Source organism: Haliotis rufescens, unplaced genomic scaffold (assembly GCF_023055435.1).
Source record: "Haliotis rufescens isolate VD_foot unplaced genomic scaffold, xgHalRufe1.0.p SCAF_4, whole genome shotgun sequence".
Lineage (NCBI taxonomy): Eukaryota > Metazoa > Mollusca > Gastropoda > Lepetellida > Haliotidae > Haliotis > Haliotis rufescens.
Window position 1 is genome coordinate 56,539,483 of NW_025964112.1, and position 19,039 is coordinate 56,558,521.

The 19,039-nt window shown below is 42.9% G+C and overlaps 2 protein-coding genes across 4 annotated transcripts in view; one reads left to right on the forward strand and one right to left on the reverse strand.

The window, feature by feature from the left end:
- LOC124114586 (phospholipid phosphatase 1-like) overlaps positions 1-2,208 on the reverse strand; it is a 24,130-nt gene extending 21,922 nt beyond the window's left edge. Inside the window, exon 1 of the mRNA XM_046475229.2 lies at positions 2,000-2,208. Coding sequence (XP_046331185.1) covers positions 2,000-2,060 — 61 coding nt within the window. The 5' untranslated portion in view covers positions 2,061-2,208. The remainder of the gene's footprint in view (positions 1-1,999) is intronic.
- LOC124114578 (uncharacterized transporter slc-17.2-like) overlaps positions 1-18,279 on the forward strand; it is a 22,456-nt gene extending 4,177 nt beyond the window's left edge. Inside the window, exons 1-11 of one of the 3 annotated variants that reach the window (XM_048381774.1) lie at positions 4,781-5,074; positions 6,154-6,279; positions 7,446-7,672; positions 8,772-9,005; positions 10,001-10,088; positions 10,969-11,064; positions 11,684-11,817; positions 13,440-13,589; positions 15,215-15,347; positions 15,889-16,130; positions 17,693-18,279. In XM_048381774.1, coding sequence (XP_048237731.1) covers positions 6,234-6,279; positions 7,446-7,672; positions 8,772-9,005; positions 10,001-10,088; positions 10,969-11,064; positions 11,684-11,817; positions 13,440-13,589; positions 15,215-15,347; positions 15,889-16,130; positions 17,693-18,130 — 1,788 coding nt within the window. In that variant the 5' untranslated portion in view covers positions 4,781-5,074; positions 6,154-6,233 and the 3' untranslated portion in view covers positions 18,131-18,279. Of the gene's footprint in view, positions 1-4,780; positions 5,075-6,153; positions 6,280-7,445; positions 7,673-8,771; positions 9,006-10,000; positions 10,089-10,968; positions 11,065-11,683; positions 11,818-13,439; positions 13,590-15,214; positions 15,348-15,888; positions 16,131-17,692 lie in introns of those variants that run through there. The other 2 variants (XM_048381773.1, XM_048381775.1) reach the window with 2 other exon arrangements.
- Positions 18,280-19,039: the final 760 nt, after the last annotated feature.

The following is a 19,039-nucleotide window of genomic DNA, read 5'->3' on the forward strand; positions in this document are numbered from 1 at the left end:
TCCTTAATGATAATACTGGCTTTGTAAATAAATAGTTGTGCCATAAGTACGTATGTGATATTTGCCTGATGATACTGGCTTTGTAAATAAATAGTTGTGCCATATTACGTATGTGATATTTCCCTGATGATGATACTGGCTTTGTAAATAAATAGTTGTGCCATATTACGTATGTGATATTTCCCTGATGATAATACTGGCTTTGTAAATAGATAGCTGTGCCATATTACGTATGTGATATTTCCCTGATGATAATACTGGCTTTGTAAATAAATAGTTGTGCCATATTACGTATGTGATATTTCCCTGATGATAATACTGGCTTTGTAAATAAATAATTGTGCCATATTACGTATGTGATAGTTCCCTGATGATTAAACTTGCTTTGTAAATAAATAGTTGTGCCATATTACGTATGTGATATTTGCCTGATGATGATACTGACTTTGTAAATAAATAGTTGTGCCATATTACGTATGTGATATTTGCCTGATGATAATACTGGCTTTGTAAATAAATAGTTGTGCCATATTACGTATGTGATATTTCCCTGATGATAATACTGGCTTTGTAAATAAATAGTTGTGCCATATATCGTATGTGATATTTCCCTGATGATTAAACTTGCTTTGTAAATAAATAGTTGTGCCATATTACGTATGTGATATTTGCCTGATGATGATACTGACTTTGTAAATAAATAGTTGTGCCATATTACATATGTGATATTTGCCTGATGATAATACTGGCTTTGTAAATAAATAGTTGTGCCATATTACGTATGTGATATTTCCCTGATGATAATACTGGCTTTGTAAATAAATAGTTGTGCCATATATCGTATGTGATATTTCCCTGATGATTAAACTTGCTTTGTAAATAAATAGTTGTGCCATATTACGTATGTGATATTTGCCTGATGATGATACTGACTTTGTAAATAAATAGTTGTGCCATATTACGTATGTGATATTTGCCTGATGATAATACTGGCTTTGTAAATAAATAGTTGTGCCATATTACGTATGTGATATTTCCCTGATGATAATACTGGCTTTGTAAATAAATAGTTGTGCCATATTACATATGTGATATTTCCCTGATGATACTGTCTTTGAAAGTAAATAGTTGTGCCATATTACGTATGTGATATTTCCCTGATGATAATACTGGCTTTGTAAATAAATAGCTGTGCCATATTACGTATGTGATATTTCCCTGATGATAATACTGGCTTTGTAAATAAATAGCTGTGCCATAATACGTATGTGATATTTCCCTGATGATAATACTGGCTTTGTAAATAAATAGTTGTGCCATATTACGTATGTGATATTTCCCTGATGATAATACTGGCTTTGTAAATAAATAGTTGTGCCATATTACGTATGTGATATTTCCCTGATGATAATACTGGCTTTGTAAATAAATAGCTGTGCCATATTACGTATGTGATATTTCCCTGATGATAATACTGGCTTTGTAAATAAATAGTTGTGCCATATTACGTATGTGATATTTCCCTGACGATAATACTGGTTATGTAATCACATGGCTTTTGCTTGTACGATATATCTCCCAATGTCTGTTTTATCACAACGACATGTATGTTACATATACATATTATGATATTGTAACTGTACAAGCATACAGCAGGTTCATATACAAGCATACAACAGGTTCATATAAGAACTATTCTATCAAGGCAGCGAGCCCACACACACCCACTCCCCGCCTTTTGAAAACCAAATGTAGTATGTTGTAGGCAGTGAAATTATCTTAGTGTGGATTTTGATATTTTGGACCCCTCCCTTTTAACAATGCTGGATCCGTCTTTGCAGTTTTCAGAGTGGTGTTTAACTAGATGTGTACAGTCGTCCTATTTTCTAAATATATACAATGTGAACGGAGCTGAATCGTGGGTTAAACCGTTATACCGACACGTGCCGAGTACTCTCTCTCTTCTCAGTTAAACCGTCCTCCCCTCCCCTTCACTCACCTGTTAAAAGAACGATCACATCAACGACGATCTTTACAATGTGGAGATGTTTAGGATTCATAGTCCCTGGATGTTTGTGAGGACAGGATATTGTCACAAACTGAGCTCTGTATGCCGCCTAGTCTACTCCTGCTGATGTTCGTTGTGCTTCGCACTTCACATAAATTCCCCCTTCAAGCACGTCCCTAAATCATGGCGAGAATATTTACCTCGGGGCATAACCTGGAGAAGTTAGAATATTAACACCTGGATTATTCATAGAGAAGGGAGGTAACTGCTATAGGGACTAAGCATTGATTCGTTTTGCTTGAATAACTTGTACCTGCATGGAAAGAATTTACGCACGCAAGGGAAATAACTCTTTAGCGTCACAATTTCTTCAGGTGAGGTCAGGTTTTATTCATTGAGCGGATCTTGTTTCTCACTACTATTGCAACTCGCAGTCCATTTATTTGCAGTAAGGACAACGTGACATACGCTCCTAGTTTAAATGACGGGAATATATTATATGCCGGCTTTTGTTATAGGTCAGGTGAGTGGGATTTGTCAGGCCACGCGTGGATGGTTGATGTCATGCGTGTATGTGGTAATCTCAGCCACATGCGCACAAGGACACCGCAGGCGGTCCCGTTGTCTGACTCATTTTCCGTGGTACGATCGTCTTAAGTGACGATCAGGCCACAACAGTCATTTTCTTTGGGAATAAATACGTTTGGCTCAAGTCCCGACCCAATAATCTTTTTGCTGTGGGCCTTTGTGTTGTGAGATTTAATTTGTTTGATTCCTCGTTTCAGCTATACACACTTTCATGTTGTGAGTGAGTGGGTTTGTTTAACGCCGCTTCAAGACAGTATGTCTGTAGTATCATGGTGTGTCAGCTTGATGTGGGGTGTGAAGCAGGTCTTGGTGTCCGTGTGTGTGTCTTCAAGCGGTGACCGTAATACCTTTCCCTCACTGACAAAACAATAGGTTTAAAAAAATCAGACAAAGTGACGAGACCCTACAATCGAGTTTTCTATAGTTCAGACAATGCGAAGAGGCACTGAAATCGGAGTTTCTATAGTTCAGACAAGGTGACGGGCTCTAAAATCTGGTTTCCTATAGTTCAGACAAGGTGACGGGCACTGAAATAGAGATTTCTAAAGTTCAGACAAGGTGAAGTGGCACTGAATTTGGGTTTTCTTTCGTTCAGACAAGATGACGGGCACTTAAGCCGGGTTTTCTGTACTTAAGACAATGTGATTAGGTACTGAAATGAAGTGTTGTGTTTCATGTTAAAGTTATAAAGTATTATTTCCTACTATTTACCCAATCAACGAATCTACGAAATTATCTATCAGTTCAAATGGAGGTTTCGGTTTGCGACACTGCGGGGATACTTCAGATATTGAATAAATCAGGTCAGTTTATCTTTGCCTTTTTATAAGGGATAAGGGGGCACGAGTGGCCCAGTCGTCTAAGGCTCCGCAATTCGCTGTGCATAGTGGTTCGCATTGTGTCTCCACATCCAGGTCTGATGTGGTGAATGTACTACATGTTATGTAATATGCACCTGGCAGCGCAGCAAGAGATTTGGTTTGGTTGGTTTGTTGTTTAACGCCGCACTCAGAAATATTCCAGCTATATGACGGCGGTCTGTATATAATCGAGTCTGGACAAGACAATCCAGTGATTGACTTCAGGATCATCGATCCACGCAAATGCATCAACCAAGTCAGAGAGCCTGACCACCCGATCCCGTTAGTCGCCTTTTACGACAAGCATGGGCTGGACTGATATCTGGACTCACGGTGGACCAAGGGATAAAAGTCCAGTTTCCACCCTTGCAGAACTAGGCTGGTGTTATGGGGTTACGTTTTGGCTGGACTAACGAGAACGAGTCTATGCGTAGTCCAATCAAATTCGCGTAACGAAATCAACATCCGCGGTTTATATGAGTGGTGATTATTCAATAGGAGGGACATAACTCGTAGAAGCCACTGGTGGAGCTGCGATGGGACCCAGAAATTCCGGCCCACGTCGGCAAGGGTGGAAACTGGACTTACAGTCCGTTAATTCCCTTGCCTCGGAAAGATGGGGATGGTCGTGATGTAGTCTCTGTTACCTGTCAAGGACAGTGTGGCCTCACGTTGTCGTCCACGTAGGTGGGTCTGGAAGCCAGGTTATCAAAATATTGCACAACGAATGGACCCAGGATCTGTACCTGTCACGCGTCAGACTTCTCTGCATAGTGCGGTTTCCAGGTTGTTGTCGTGCCTGATCCTCCAGCACAGGGGTTTTGGGACGAATGTTTCTGGGCGTTTATGCCGTGTTTCGTTGCCGCCAGACCCGAATACGTCCGTCTGTGACACACAAAAACCTCTTCTCTTCAGATCAGCATCTGACATCTTCCAAAGGCAAAGCTGTACACCAATTCTAAAAGTCCAGTTTCCACCCTTGCCGAACTAGGCTGGAATTTCTGGGCTCCACCGCAGCGCCACCAGTGGCTATTACGAGTTATACGGTCTTACCTCGCGAAGTACATCAAATCACGTGAGTACCTTGATTAACAACATGATGAGATTTGGAAAATAGCTGTCGACGCCAAGATGACGGTACACATCTTTTGCAAATCCTGCAGTCGACTGAAATCCGCACGTTGAAATCCATGTTGTTTAAATCCGGATGTCGATTTCGTTTTGCGATTTTGATTGGACCAGGCATAGACTCGTTGGTCCAGCCAAAATATATCTCCATACATGCAGCCTTGTTAGGCAAGAGAGGAAACTGGACTTTTACAGTCGGTTAACTCCCTTGCCTCGGGAGGACTTGCCTGACAACATAGGACTATTGGTCACCCTCCATGACCTCAGTCCTGCTGATTTGAGCCGATTTCGCAATGTCCGTGATGACAATATATTGTCTAAGGGGCAACCAGTTCTCTTTCAGACAGACGTTTGTGGCAAAGAGGCCTGACCAGGCGGAGCAGGTGGCGATCTCCTCTTGCTGATGTCACACCAGGCTGTCAAGTCCTTGATCGGCCCTTAAGCTCATTACTTGGCGATGTTTCTGTGCCAGTCTGATAATAGCCGAAAGGTATTAAGCGAGTTGACGGCCAACTGCTTGTCCCACATTCCCGAATAAATCATGCATATTGTTCGCCACCTTTCGACGTCAGATAATCTACTCCCCGAGGCTTACTGGTAAAGAATTAAAACTACAGTAGTGCTTGGATTTATCGTCGACTGACGTTTCTAAGCAATCGCGCATGGCTTGCATGTGCACCTGCTTTGTACGTTAGAACGGCTTGCAAATGGTCACATCTTAGCTATGCATAACTGTTCGTGTCATTACCAAAATTATTTTACCAATTGCATTACATTACGCGACAGTGACTTACCTTTGTAGAGGGCGCTTAGGTCTTTTATATTTAAAAGGGAAAATAATTTCACTCATTATATTTATTAGGAACAGATGAGCCTTTATCATATTTATGTCCAAACGCTAAATCCGTTCATCAGTGCGTCTGATGTCCAGTCCAGAATGCCGATATGCATGTCCAGGAAAAGCGGAAGTATTCCTTTCGATTATCTAGACTATGTTGCTCAAACGTGTCTTTGAAAATTAAGAACACTAATGTTCCCGCATCTGAATAATGGCTACTCACCCTCGTGTTAGCCGATGACGAAGACACAAAGAAGTACTTAGTTGAAAATAAGAGCTTTCAATTGTGCATTACGTGAGGCTAATCGTCCTTTTACAAGTGGTTAACTACTAAAGAATTGACGACCCGTGAAGATCCGGGGTAGAATAGGTCTTAAGCAACCCATGTTTGCCAAAAAGGCTACTATGCTTGTAAGAGTCGCCTACCGGGATCGGGTTGTCAGACTCGCTGACTTAGTTGATGCATGTCATCGTATCCCAATTGCGTGGATCGATGCTCATGATGTCAATCGCTGGATTGTCTGGTTCAGACTTGATTATCTACAGACCGCCGTCATATAGCTGGAATATTGCTGTGCTGCGTTAAACATCAATCAAACAAACAAACAAACAAACATACATAAATGAACAAAGACGCCTTGATAGGTTGTCATAGAATTCAAAGTGTTAACATTGCATAGACATGTTGTACAACAGTTTGAGGATTGTATCCCGTTCCACGTCCTACACAGGTGGGGGATCATCCGCTGGGCAGGCAAGGTCTAGTCACGTGGTGTCTGTGAAGAGGACGTAATTTGGGTGACCACGTGACATGGATGCGGGAGAGTGTTCGGTCAGTGCCCGGGAGCTGCCTGACGGTCAGTACAAAACATCATCTAGCACTGTGAAACACGAGGCCGTGCCTTATGAAACACGTCACCATGCATTGTAAAATATGTCCATCATGAATTGTAAAACGCGTCACCAAGCATTGTGAAACACGACGCCATGCATTGTGAAACACAACATCATGCATTGTGAAACAAGTGCCCATGCATTGTGAAACACGTCACCAAGCATTGTGAAACACGACGCCATGCATTGTGAAACACGACGCCATGCATTGTGAAACACGACGCCAGACATTGTGAAACACAACACCCGTCATTGTAAAACACCAAGCATTGTGAAACACGACACCATGCATTGTGAAACACGACACCATGCATTGTGAAACACGATGCCAAGCATTGTGAAACACGACACCATGCACTGTGAAACACGACGCCAGGCATTGTGAAACACCAAGCACTTTGAAACACGTCACCAAGCATTGTAAAACACCAAGCACTGTGAAACACGACACCATGCATTGTGAAACACGACGCCATGCATTGTGAAACACCAAACATGCATTGTGAAACACGACACCATGCACTGTGAAACACGACACCATGCATTGTGAAACACGACACCATGCACTGTGAAACACGACACCATGCATTGTGAAACCCGACACTATGCACTGTGAAACACGACACCATGAACTGTGAAACACGACTCCATGCATTGTGAATTACCATCATCGTGCATAAACGCTATAAAAAGTGAAAAAAAACACCAGTGAATGAATTAGTTAAGAATAAGCGTCGCATCGTCAATATTTCATACCAATATCCAACCATACACTGTGAAACACGACACCAATTTGTGAAACATCACTTTTGCTAACCACAACACTTATGGAACATGCATTGTGAATCACAAGAGTCCATGCATAAGACAAAGCACTAACACCCACTGCCTGCACCGGAGAGTCGTCCATGTCGTGCTGGGGGGGGGGGGGGGGGGGGGGGGGGGACTTGGTCGCCCAGCGGCATCAGGAACCCATCCACTGTTCTGTTGCGTGTTATGATCGACCGACACTCTAACACCCACTCAATCTTCCACGCAAACACACCCATCCGCACACTCACGCACTCACCTACCCAACCATCCGCCCGCACACTCACTCACTCACTCACTCACATTCTCTCTTTCACAGTTCGGTGGTATAAATCTCGTCGCTACCTTATAGCAGTCATCCTGTTCTTGGGATTCTCACTGCAGAACACACTCAGGTCGAATCTTAGTATCGCCATCGTGTGTATGGTGAGGCATGACGTCACAAATACGTCACTGACTGACGTCAATGGGTCGTCGTCTTCGGTTCCTGGAGAGCAGTGCAGGTCATGGAGGAACCAAGGCGTAAATGAGACCGAAGACGAGTTGGTGAGTTTGTTATATTTATCCTCAACAACGGAAACAAATACTCAACATATGTTATCGCTCCCAGCCCCAACTGCGTGGATCGATGCGCATGATGCCAATCACTGGATTGTCTGGTCCAGGCTCGATTAGTTACAGCCACCCATCATAATGCTAGAATATTGCTGAATGCGGCGTTAAACAACAAACAATCACTATACAACCAGTCTTAATTATCCGCCGAAACAGATTCCATTGCGCGTAAAGAGCAAAATAGCTGTGAAAATTAAATTTTGGTAAGATCAGCTCCAGAGATTCCAAGCCATTTTGAGTTTGGTTTGCAAGTACATATAAACATCAATGAACTATCCAAAAAGTATCGAAAATGAAAAAAATACTTTATAGCAGAAGACCCATATCTATCTGCCCCAGAAACGGCCAGAATGTCTTTCTAAGATGTCTTGGTATATTAAACGTCTCCAATATGGCAAAGGATACATGTCTTATTGACGTATCATGCCCCAAACCATGAAATATTCTACAGTTTGCTAAGTTAATTGATATGACATTGATGATGATGGTCTGGAGAGACGCACGAATAAACAACATGTTTGTGTTCGGGCATTGCGATGTTCCACACCTTTATATATGATAACAACCCTATCGACAAGGTTCTCACTATGTAGGGAGCTGAGATTTAAGTTCGAGTGCATATTGATCAATTGACCGGAATACAACACTTTAAGTATGCTTTAGGGTATTGTTGTTTTTGTTGTTATAATTATTATTTCTTCATTGTTTGCATATGTACCCGGGGTAGAATAGGTTTTCAGCAACCCATGCTTGCCGTAAAAGGCGACTAACGGGATCGGATTGTCAGGCTCGCTGACTTGGTTGATGCATGTCATCGTATCCCAATTGCGTAGATCGATGCTCAAGATGTCAATCACTGGATTGTCTGGTTCAGACTCGATTATTTACAGACCGCCGTCATGTAGCTGGGATATTGCTGAGTGCGACGTTAAACAACAAACCAACAACAACAACAACCAGAGCATACGTACCCACTTGCTTCTATTTTTGGAAAGGTTTATATACACACCAGTCTATGTTCGGTATGCAGCAAGGGGAATTCACGTGGTCGAAGGAGCTGCAAGGAGTTCTTCTCGGTGGCTCTTTCTGGGGCTGCCTGGGTATGCTCATTTCCGGTGGCTGGCTGAGCGAACGTTTCGGTGCCACCAAAGTTATCGCCCTTGGTATGATCCCTACTGCCATAGCAACCATCCTGTCCCCGGCAGCGGCAAGGATCAGCCCCTACTTCCTGCTGTTCCTCAGGATCACCGTTGGGTTCTGCTCCGTGCGTTTTCACTCTCTTTCTAAAATATACTACTCAGGAAAATTTAAAGAACACCCGACTTTTTTCGTATGACTATAGTTTATCTGTCATGACATAAAATATTAACTATAGACATGTGATAAAAATCGGGTATTCTTTAACCTCTTGTGAAAAGAATATATATATATATATATATGCATAATTCCATGAGTCTGTTGCAATACTATGGTCTTCTTCTTCCGCGGATGCAGTGTAGCAGCCAAGTGGTTAAAGCGTTCGCTCATCACACCGACCCAGGTTCGATTCTTCACATGGGTACAACGTGTGAAGCCATGGTATTGCCCGCCATAACATTCCTGGAATATTGCTAAAAGCGGCGTAAAACCACACTTACTCAATCACTCATATGTGATAGTATCGCTCCTATCGTGGTAGGATAGCCGAGTGGTTTAAGCGGTGACTAGTCATGCCTCGGCCCGGGTTCGATTCGTCACATGGTTACCTTGTGTGAACACTATCCTTTCTGTGACGTTGCTATGGCTCTAAAACCACACTGACCAAGTTCCTAATAATGTTCCTGTTATTGTTAATTTTTAGAAATAAATTTAGATGAAACATGAGATTATTTCTGAGGTAAATATTTAATATTTGTGGGTTTCGAGGATTGAGGACGCCAAATCACCCTTAAGCTTCGTCGAGTTTATTCTAGTTTATAGTCACATGTTCTAACACTTGTTCTAAGTTGAGGGCGCTATTGCCACAAATGGTTGAAATACTGAAGTAGTGCTGATTGACTGCAATGCAGAAACGTCTGTGAAATATAATAATATTTGGAAACAAGTATGTATATAAATGGCCACAGTACTAATGTCTTACTTATCAGTTATTGAAGTTTTGTTTTTAATTGAATAATTACCTTTTTATAACCCCCACGGTCCCCTGCTCATAACACATGCAGTCTCTTGCACAAAGGGATACAAACAAAACTAAAGCAGAATTACTTCCCTTGTGTTCAGTCGGTAGTGTTCCCGTCTATCCCGGTGTTCTGGGCGAGATGGGCGCCCCCTGATGAGTGGATGAAGCTGCTGGGATTCTCCTTGTCTGGTAAGACCATGGTTCACTGCACTGTGAGCGCAAACAACTGTTGATTCAAGTTTGAATGTCTACCATCATTATCATCAATGTAAGTGGTTGGAATTTCTATAAAAAAAATTGTTCCAGAAGTAACGGAACAAATAATTTGGCCGGCCACTTTATGTCTTGAAGAAGTGGTAGAAACACTTTTATGTCTCTGACTAAACTCCCATCTGTGATTTCGTCGTGATAACAACAATGTACAATGTTTAGATTTGGCATTTTGGTGGTTTTTTTTGTCAATTAATTACTTTTTCATTTACAGTCTGCTAGGTGTTAATATGATATATCGTCAGTAGTGACGTCACATACAATGCGTGTGTTCTAATTACAAACATGTAGAAACGCTGTGAAAATGTAGACACCGCCCAATACAACCCGCCTCAAATCAACACTAACGGACCGAAAGGATTATTAGTTTTATATAAATATAATTCCCTGGAAGAGATGGTATTTTATGCAGTATATTACCGTTCTATTATAATAAATACTGTATTTCCTCGAATACACCCCGGGTCTCGATTAAAAGCCGGGCCTCGATTAAACGCCGAGTAATTTTTCACGCCATTATTATCTTTGCGATTAAACACTGGGGGTAAAGCGTGACTGAAAGAAATATACTTCCGAGCGTCAAATTGAGGAATTATGGTAACTCCCTACAGTAATTTTCTCGCACATGTGTGCTCTTTGATTGGAGGGCCATATTTAGCGACGTGTCTTCGAATCGGACTCAAAACTACTCTGTAGTAGAGAATCGGTCCAAGGTAGTAATGATAATAGAATGGAGATATACTACCCTGCATTAACGAGGATGTACGGACGCCCATTATCCTCTGTGGTCTGTTTTCAGGGGGAGAGACTGGCAACGCGTATGGCCATCTCCTGAATGGCTTCCTCTGTCGATATGGCTTTGCTGGAGGTTGGCCTTCCATCTTCCACGTCACAGGTTGGTATTGGAGTTATATTCAGGCAGTATTGAATACTAAATTCAAAATGTCTTTTGTTTAAAGAATACCTAAAATACAAATAAGTTAACATTACGACGTGTATACATTGTATGGAAATGCATATAAATTACATGCACGATATTTTGTCATGATGATGATTATGATAATGTCGACAAAGGCTTCGCAATTCTCTGCAGAGTTGCGTCCCATAGTCATGACAAATACCTATGATCATTGGTTCGAAACCCAGATTCGCCCTGTTACGATTATTATATGTGTCAGCATCATACCCCTGGCCATGGGATTCTCTAAGATGGTGGGGCGATCGGGTAGCCTAGTGGTTAAAGCGTTCGCTCGTCAGGCCGAAGACCCGGGTTCGATTCCGACATGGATACAATGTGTGAAGCCCATTTCTGGTGTCCTCCGCTGTGATATTGCTGGAATATTGCTCAAAGTGGCTTAAAACCATACTCACTCACTCTAAGATGGTGTTTTCTGCATCACTTCGGGCTTTCCTCCCATACTAGCCTGACACGTTGTGTTGTACTGCTAAAAGCGGTGATAAACTCACTCACTCACTCACTCACTCACCCACTCACCCACCCACTCTCTGTTTAGGTGGGGTGTGTCTGCTATGGTGCATCGTGTGGTCAGTCATCGTCAGTGATTCTCCCGGGCAGAGCAGATGGATATCGGACACTGAGCGGAGGTACATTGAATGGAAGGTCCGAGACAGACTCAAGTCGAAACGGGTAAGACAGAAATTCAACTGACAACATAAAGTCTTCTCATTGGCAGGTAGAAAATAACATTTAATTTATAACATTTAATATTAGGTGAGCAACGTTTTGTGTTTTCAGATTTGAGAGTTTTGTTGAGTATTAGATGCCTGGACAGTTCATTTGAAACCGCCCTCGTGACGATCCTGCTCAGAATTCGTCTTCAGCAACCCATGTTTTTCGGAAGAGGCGGCTCACAGGATCGGGTGGTCAGGCTCGCTGACTTGGTTGATGCATGTCATTGTATCCCAGTTGCATGGTTGTATGATTGACTGGTCTTGACTCTTTTATTTACAGAACGCTGTCATATAGCTGAAATATTGCTGTGTGTGCTTTAACATTTGGAACCGACGACGTCATCATACGAACAAAACTATACATGTAGGATATATGTAGGATCATGGGGAAATCACTCCAATAGATGTATGACCTGATGACAACCACCAGCCGATCATGTGTTACCATTTCAGTGTTGCTTTTGTACACAAACAGATTAACATGTTCTGAGAAAATATTAGTTTTCATTTATATAATATTGCACTAAATTTGGAGTGTAACTAAAGTTGCTCTGTGCAAGAGGCCCGGTAAGTATATCATGACGTCATAATCTTTGATGTGACGTCAACTGACTGTGGTTTCACACACAAATACTGTATTTCACAGAAATCAATTCTTTGCTCGATTGATAAACTCATTCTTGTGTTGGGGGCAGTCGCCCAGTCGTCTGAGTGGCGTCCCTTAAGCCCCTTTACACAGGGATGCGACCTTTGTGCCACGTTTGAGCGATCAAAAACTGGCCAGGACGTTCAATGGTCGCCTTAACCCAGAACATTATGTTTCCATGAAACTGTTCCAGGAGTTGTTCAGCGTCTGCAACCACAATGAAACACTGCAGGTACACGCCCTCTATTCATAGGCAGGCTGAGGAGGCATTACAGGTAGCTCAAAGGAGGCAGAAAAGAGGCAGAAGCATTGCCATGGTGTCTCAAGGGTTACCGTGCTCGCCGAATTGAGGCACGGCTGTCGCTACAGTCATCGTTCAATGCACGCTGTTGGTCGCCCAAAGGCGGCACAAGGGAGGCAGAAGCATCAACCAGATTGACGGGGAAAATTACCTGGCGACAATTGGGCGACCACTGTGCCTTCATTCTGCAACAACGGCAATGCTTGTGCCGTCCTTCTGCCTCCTTTGGGCCACCTTTGAACAACCAATCTCCTTGGCGACCTTTGAGCGACTGTTTTGAACATGTTGAAAAATTACTGATTACGTGATATTACTGGAATACTGGAAGCAGCGTTAAACCTAACTCTCTCGTTACCTGTGTCAGTAGCGAGGTGTTCGGGCTAGTACATCGTCATACAAGGATCTTCAGCAACCCATGCTTGCCGTAAAAGGTGACTATGCTTGTCGTAAAAGGCGATCCCAATTGCGTGGATCGATGCTCATGATATTAATCACTGGATTGCCTAGTCCAGACTCGATTATTTACAGACCGCCGTCATATAGCTGGAATATTGCTGAGTGCGGCGTTAAACAACAAACCGACCAACTCATCACACCAGGAAACACACACCGTGTGTTACCTCTGTTACAGAAACAGAGTACCCCTTGGCTGTCCCTCTTGGGGTCGGGGCCAGTATGGGCTTTGGTTCTCACCCACACCACAGCCAACTTCTTCCTCTATCTCCTCTTCACCCAGTTACCATCCTATCTGAACGAGGTCACGGGGGTCAACTTCACATCGGTAAGCGTTTGTAATATTAGTGGAACAGCGTCTTACGAGTCATTTCCCCCTGAAGAACCGGGGTAGAATAGGTTTTCAGCAAAACATGCTTGCCGTAAGAGGCGACCAACAGGATCGGGCGGTCAGGCTCGCTGACTTGGTTGATGCATGTCAACGTATCCCAATCGTGTAGATATCGCCCATGATATCTATCACTAGATTGTCTGGTCTCGACTCGGTTATTTACAGATCGCAATCATATAGCGAGTCATTAATAGCCCCGTAATATACTCTCCAAAAATATACCCTCCCCCAATCGGGCAAATATTCGTTTATACGGCTCGACATGGTCCGAATCAATGTCTTATCCACTGCTCTTGCAGCGCCTAATCCAGTTCGGCTAACGTAGCGAGCGAACTTTGACGTCAGCGTCTCCCGACCATGACCCAGCTGCATGGGGGATAAGTCAGGAATTATCGCTGGTCATTGCATTCTGGTGATATGATGTTTTTGCTGTTGGGGGTAGTCAGTTACGATACGTGCCAATCTCATTAAAATCAGATCTTAGTTTTCGCTACCGATGAACAAAGATCTGAGGACATCCTATTACGGGTCACGTCAGAACGACCTTTCGCGAATTTTGACCGACCAATGAAATGAAGAAGGCAGCTTTCTCGAGCTTTACGAAACTAGTTTCAAACTGGCGACTACGCCTCGAAACATATTTTGACAAATTCTCGCTTAAAAAAATTAAAACTGACAAGAAGAACATTCTGGAATGGCTTACAGATGGCCTAGATTGTATGGATATAATCATAAAACCCGTAACTGTTGTATGGAATACCCCCATGTTAAATATTTCGTGGTTGCATGATTAGAAAACACATTCCGACTGTCACTTTCATGATCTGGTAAGCGACGCTCTGATTGGTTGGATGAAAGGTCGTTCTGACGTGACCCTTAATGGGATGTCCTCAGATCTTTGTTTAGCATAGCGAGAACTAAGATCTGATTTTAATGAGATTGCGATACGTGCACGGTGGGCACGAGCGTTAATGTCTTGAAAGAGGTGAGGTGAAATGGGGTTTAAAGTCGCGTCCAAGATTATTGCACTTATATAGCGACGTGCATGTACGTATGTGTGTTTGTGTTGCTGCTTGTACTAGTCCGGACTGATGCCGATTTATAGTGCTAGCTCACTGAGATACCATGCCGCAGTTTAACATGAATACCCCACTCAGACACAGTATACTGACTCCGAGCCGACCAGTCCTTGTTTTAGCCCCTTAATGCCGAGCGTCAGACAGGGTACCATCTTTTAACGTCTTTTGGTATGACGCGGCCGGGGATCAAACCCCGGACCTTCCGCTCTCCGGGCGGACACTCTACTAGACAACGGAGGCGGTCATTCGTACACGGTAGGCACGGGCGTTAATCTCTTGAAAGACAAAACGTGGACCAGCATGGCGCGCAAACGGCACAACTAATAGCGCCGGTACTAAGTATGCGCTAGTACTGTCCATTGACCCTTCCATAGACAATATGAGGTGGCGATCAACAAACAAACAAATAAACAAACAAACAAACAATCAAAGAAGCTTGTTACATATTTCTTCAATCCAGCTAATGTGTTTCTCACGTTACAGAACGGTGTGTATTCCATGCTGCCTTACGTTTGTATGATCATCGTCATCAACGTCGCTAGTCACGTGTCTGACTGGCTCATCCACAAGGTCAAGTTCACGGTGCGAACAACGCGCAGGCTGATGAACTCTTTAGGTAAGATTCGCCCTGATTATGTTTCTTGGTCGCCAGTGCCATACCTCTGCTCATGGGTTTCACCAACGTGATAAGTGTTGGAGGCTTGCCCTTCGAGCGTTCCTCCCACGTCAAGCTGACACGCTGTAAATTAACAGATATTTTGTTCAAAGCGGCGTTAAACCCAACATACTCACTCACTTTATTTAATGTGGTTTCAGGTTGTATATTTGTTGCGTCTATGTATCAATATAGATTTTCATTTTGTTTTGGGTCAGTATCTTCGCTTTTGGCAGTCTGTGGGGATCTTTAACCTATCTGCAATATAACTCAAGAAAATTTTCTGGTATACTGCACTGAACATGCTGCAATAAAATACGTTTATATCGAACTAACGGATATAACGAAGTATTTTTTTGTCCGAACCGTTTGCTGTATATAATGCTTATAACGAACTACGGTTATGACAAACTAAAATCAGTGGTCCCTTTAAGTTCGTTATAACCGTAGTTTACTGTATTTTAATCGTGACATATGAAGGGAACGCTCTGTTTACTTGTAGGTATGTTTGGATCAGGAGCTATGGTGATCATTCTTGCGCAGGCGCATTGTGGCTGGGAGGGGATGTCGGTGTCAACACTCTGTCTCACCATGGGGGCATTTGGCTTCTGTTTTTGTGGTCACATTTCCAACTTCGCCGACATCACCCAGGCTCACTCCGGGACACTGGCAGGGGTCTCCGACACAATAGCCATCCTGTCCGGCATCGCTGCGCCTTACGTGGTCTCCACCTTAACACCAAATGTAGGTCAGACACTACCAGCGTTAGTTTTCCTACGTCTCCCACCGTAAGTGACGGGCCCAAGTTCGTTTTCTTTATTTGCGTACTGGGGAGGCCACAGGCATATAGTACAGTTAACTACGTTTATAACGAACACGCTTATAACGAACTGACGGATATAACGAACTTACTTTTTTGTCCCGACTAACTGCTGTATTATTCTGTATATATGCTTATAACGAACTACGGTTATCACGAACTAAAATTAGTGGTCCCTTTGAGTTCGTTATAACCGTAGTTGACTGTACATTTATAATTAGTATATCCAGAGCAGTAGAGTCTAAAACATCATATTTGTCCTGTGTCTCATTGCATGATAAATGTGCATAGATAAAATTTATAAAAGTAAGTACTTCGAGTTATTTAACAGAGATGTGAATTTAAAGAAATTGGGATTGACATAGTAATATTCAGGTATATACTTAGCCCTTAATGTGCATAAAATGGGCATATAAAAAGGATGTGATATTCATCTTCAATGTCATTCAGGGCGCACAATTGAACAATGCGTGCACGCGCACACTCACGCATTCCAGTGTTAGTTTTTCCCTCGTCACACACAGAAAGTACACACACACAAACAAGTGTTCGTTTTTCCTCGTCACACACAGAAAGTACACACACAAACAAGTGTTAGTTTTTCCTCGTCACACACAGAAAGTACACACACAAAAACAAGTGTTAGTTTTTCCTCGTCTCACACTGTAAGTAGAGTAACATATGTCTACCTACTTCTTAAACAAATGCTTGCTTGATAGTTACTCTTTAAGAGGTAAAAATGGCATTTCAATACGTTTTGTTGAAAGGATTTACTGCTTAAACGATTTACATTCGGTCAAACCTACACCTTCTCTGTCTGCAAACGTTTATTATGATTCAATTAAGCAGTTGACCGCCTCCGTGGTCTAGTGGTAGAGCGTCCGCCTGGAGAGCGGAAAGTCGGGTACACGTAAAAGATGGTGTAAGGGTAACGCGCTTTTTCAGGGCATTATCATTTGTAGAAGCCCGAGGTTTTCCATTAACTGCCCGACGAAGGAGGGCAGTTGAAAAGACCGAGGGCTCTTGTACTTATATGAACAAAAACTACACCCCACACATTTCTCCAGCCCGTGACAACAGTTTTTGGTTTGTTGTTTTTTGGTCATATTTTTACATCACACGGTACATAATATTTGTTCAAACCGTGATGAGTATTCATTACATCATATACACCATGTACAGTCTGACAATGCATACACAATTCAGTACATGACAAAGATAGTCATTCATGAGCAGAAATCAACCTTGACGTTGTGATGTAGAAAGATATGGTATCCATAAAGGATGCTGCCGCCGAATATACGGCTATTTTAGTCTGAAATACGTGTGTAATTTGAAACCTCTGATTAACCAATCAGAATGGAGTAATTTCCTAATTCAGTTCTTGGAGACAGTAGGGGGTGTAAATATAAATGTACGTTAATATTTGCACATGTGACAACTTCGGGGGTGTAAATGTGGCATTTTGTATTGATTGCTATTTCAGCGGACGAGAGAGGAATGGCAGAAAGCTTTCTATGTGGCAGCTGGGGTGAGCTTTGCAGGGGGCCTGATATTCGCTCTGTTCTCTGACGGGAAACCCCAGCCGTGGGACGTTCACGACCGCTCCACACAAGCAGTCAAGAGAAGACATGATGGCGATTGTCTCCGGGATGAAGAACTGGATATGTATGAATGTGACGTGGCAGCGGCTGACGATGTTGCTGACGTTGGGGATGGACCTTTGGAGACGTCAGCACGCCTGCTGAGGGAAGGGTGTGTGGTGCTGGAGAGGGGACAGAACATGGGTTCTGGAGACACGGGGCAGAAGGTCGTAAGGGGTCAAGGTCATGGTCGAGGCTTGGTTGAAGAAGACGCGGTGGCCGACACCCTGCTCAATCTGCCTAAAGAGAAGAATGTGTCATGTAGAAGAGGTTCAAAATGAATCTTCGTGAATGTCCGGTACTGATTAGATTTTGGTTTGGTTTGGTTTGGTGTTTTACGCCGCACTCAGCAATATTCCAATATTCCACCAATATTATGACGGCGGTCTGTAGATAATCGAGTCTGGACCAGACAATTCAGTGATTTACATCATGAACATCGATCTAGGCAATCGGGATCGATGACATGCATCAACCAAGTCAGCGAGCCTGACCACCCGATCCCGTTATTTGCCTTTTACGACATGCATAGTCGCCTTTTACGGTAAGCATGGGTTGTTAAAGACCTATTTTACCCGGATCTTCACGGGTCGGTACTTGTTAGAGCAACAGCGGACAATATACTTTAAGGTCAGCTAACGGCGTTGACTCGGACAATGTGCTGGTGTGTCCGGTACTGCATCGGACATCAATAGATAATGTACCGGCATGTAAACCAGTAAAACAGGTGTTTACGCGTGGAACATATTCATAGTGAGGTCGTTATCTGTCACGTTTGACTGACCCAAAGGGAACATTGTAGTGTATTGTAGGGCTGTACCTCATGCTTGTGTACTTGTACGAGCCGCACCTGAACTGGAAGGGATATCAAAACACCAACAAGGGATATCAAACATCAGCAACTGCTTTGAAAGATGAACATGGTGATGACGTCACTTCCGATGCTGATAACTGGAATATCGGTGAGATGGGCGTAAAACAACAAACAAAACACAAACATTCCTTTTCATGTACATAATGAGTTTGGTACATACGTAATTTGTTTAAAGTCACAAGAAACTTGCTCGTTAAGATCGAATTAATAAATTTAAGATTTAATTAGCTCATCTTATCCAGATACTACCTCAAGGGTCGTATTCTCTTATAAAGAGGGGGCAAACCCCGGACCTTCCGCTCTCCGGGCGGACACT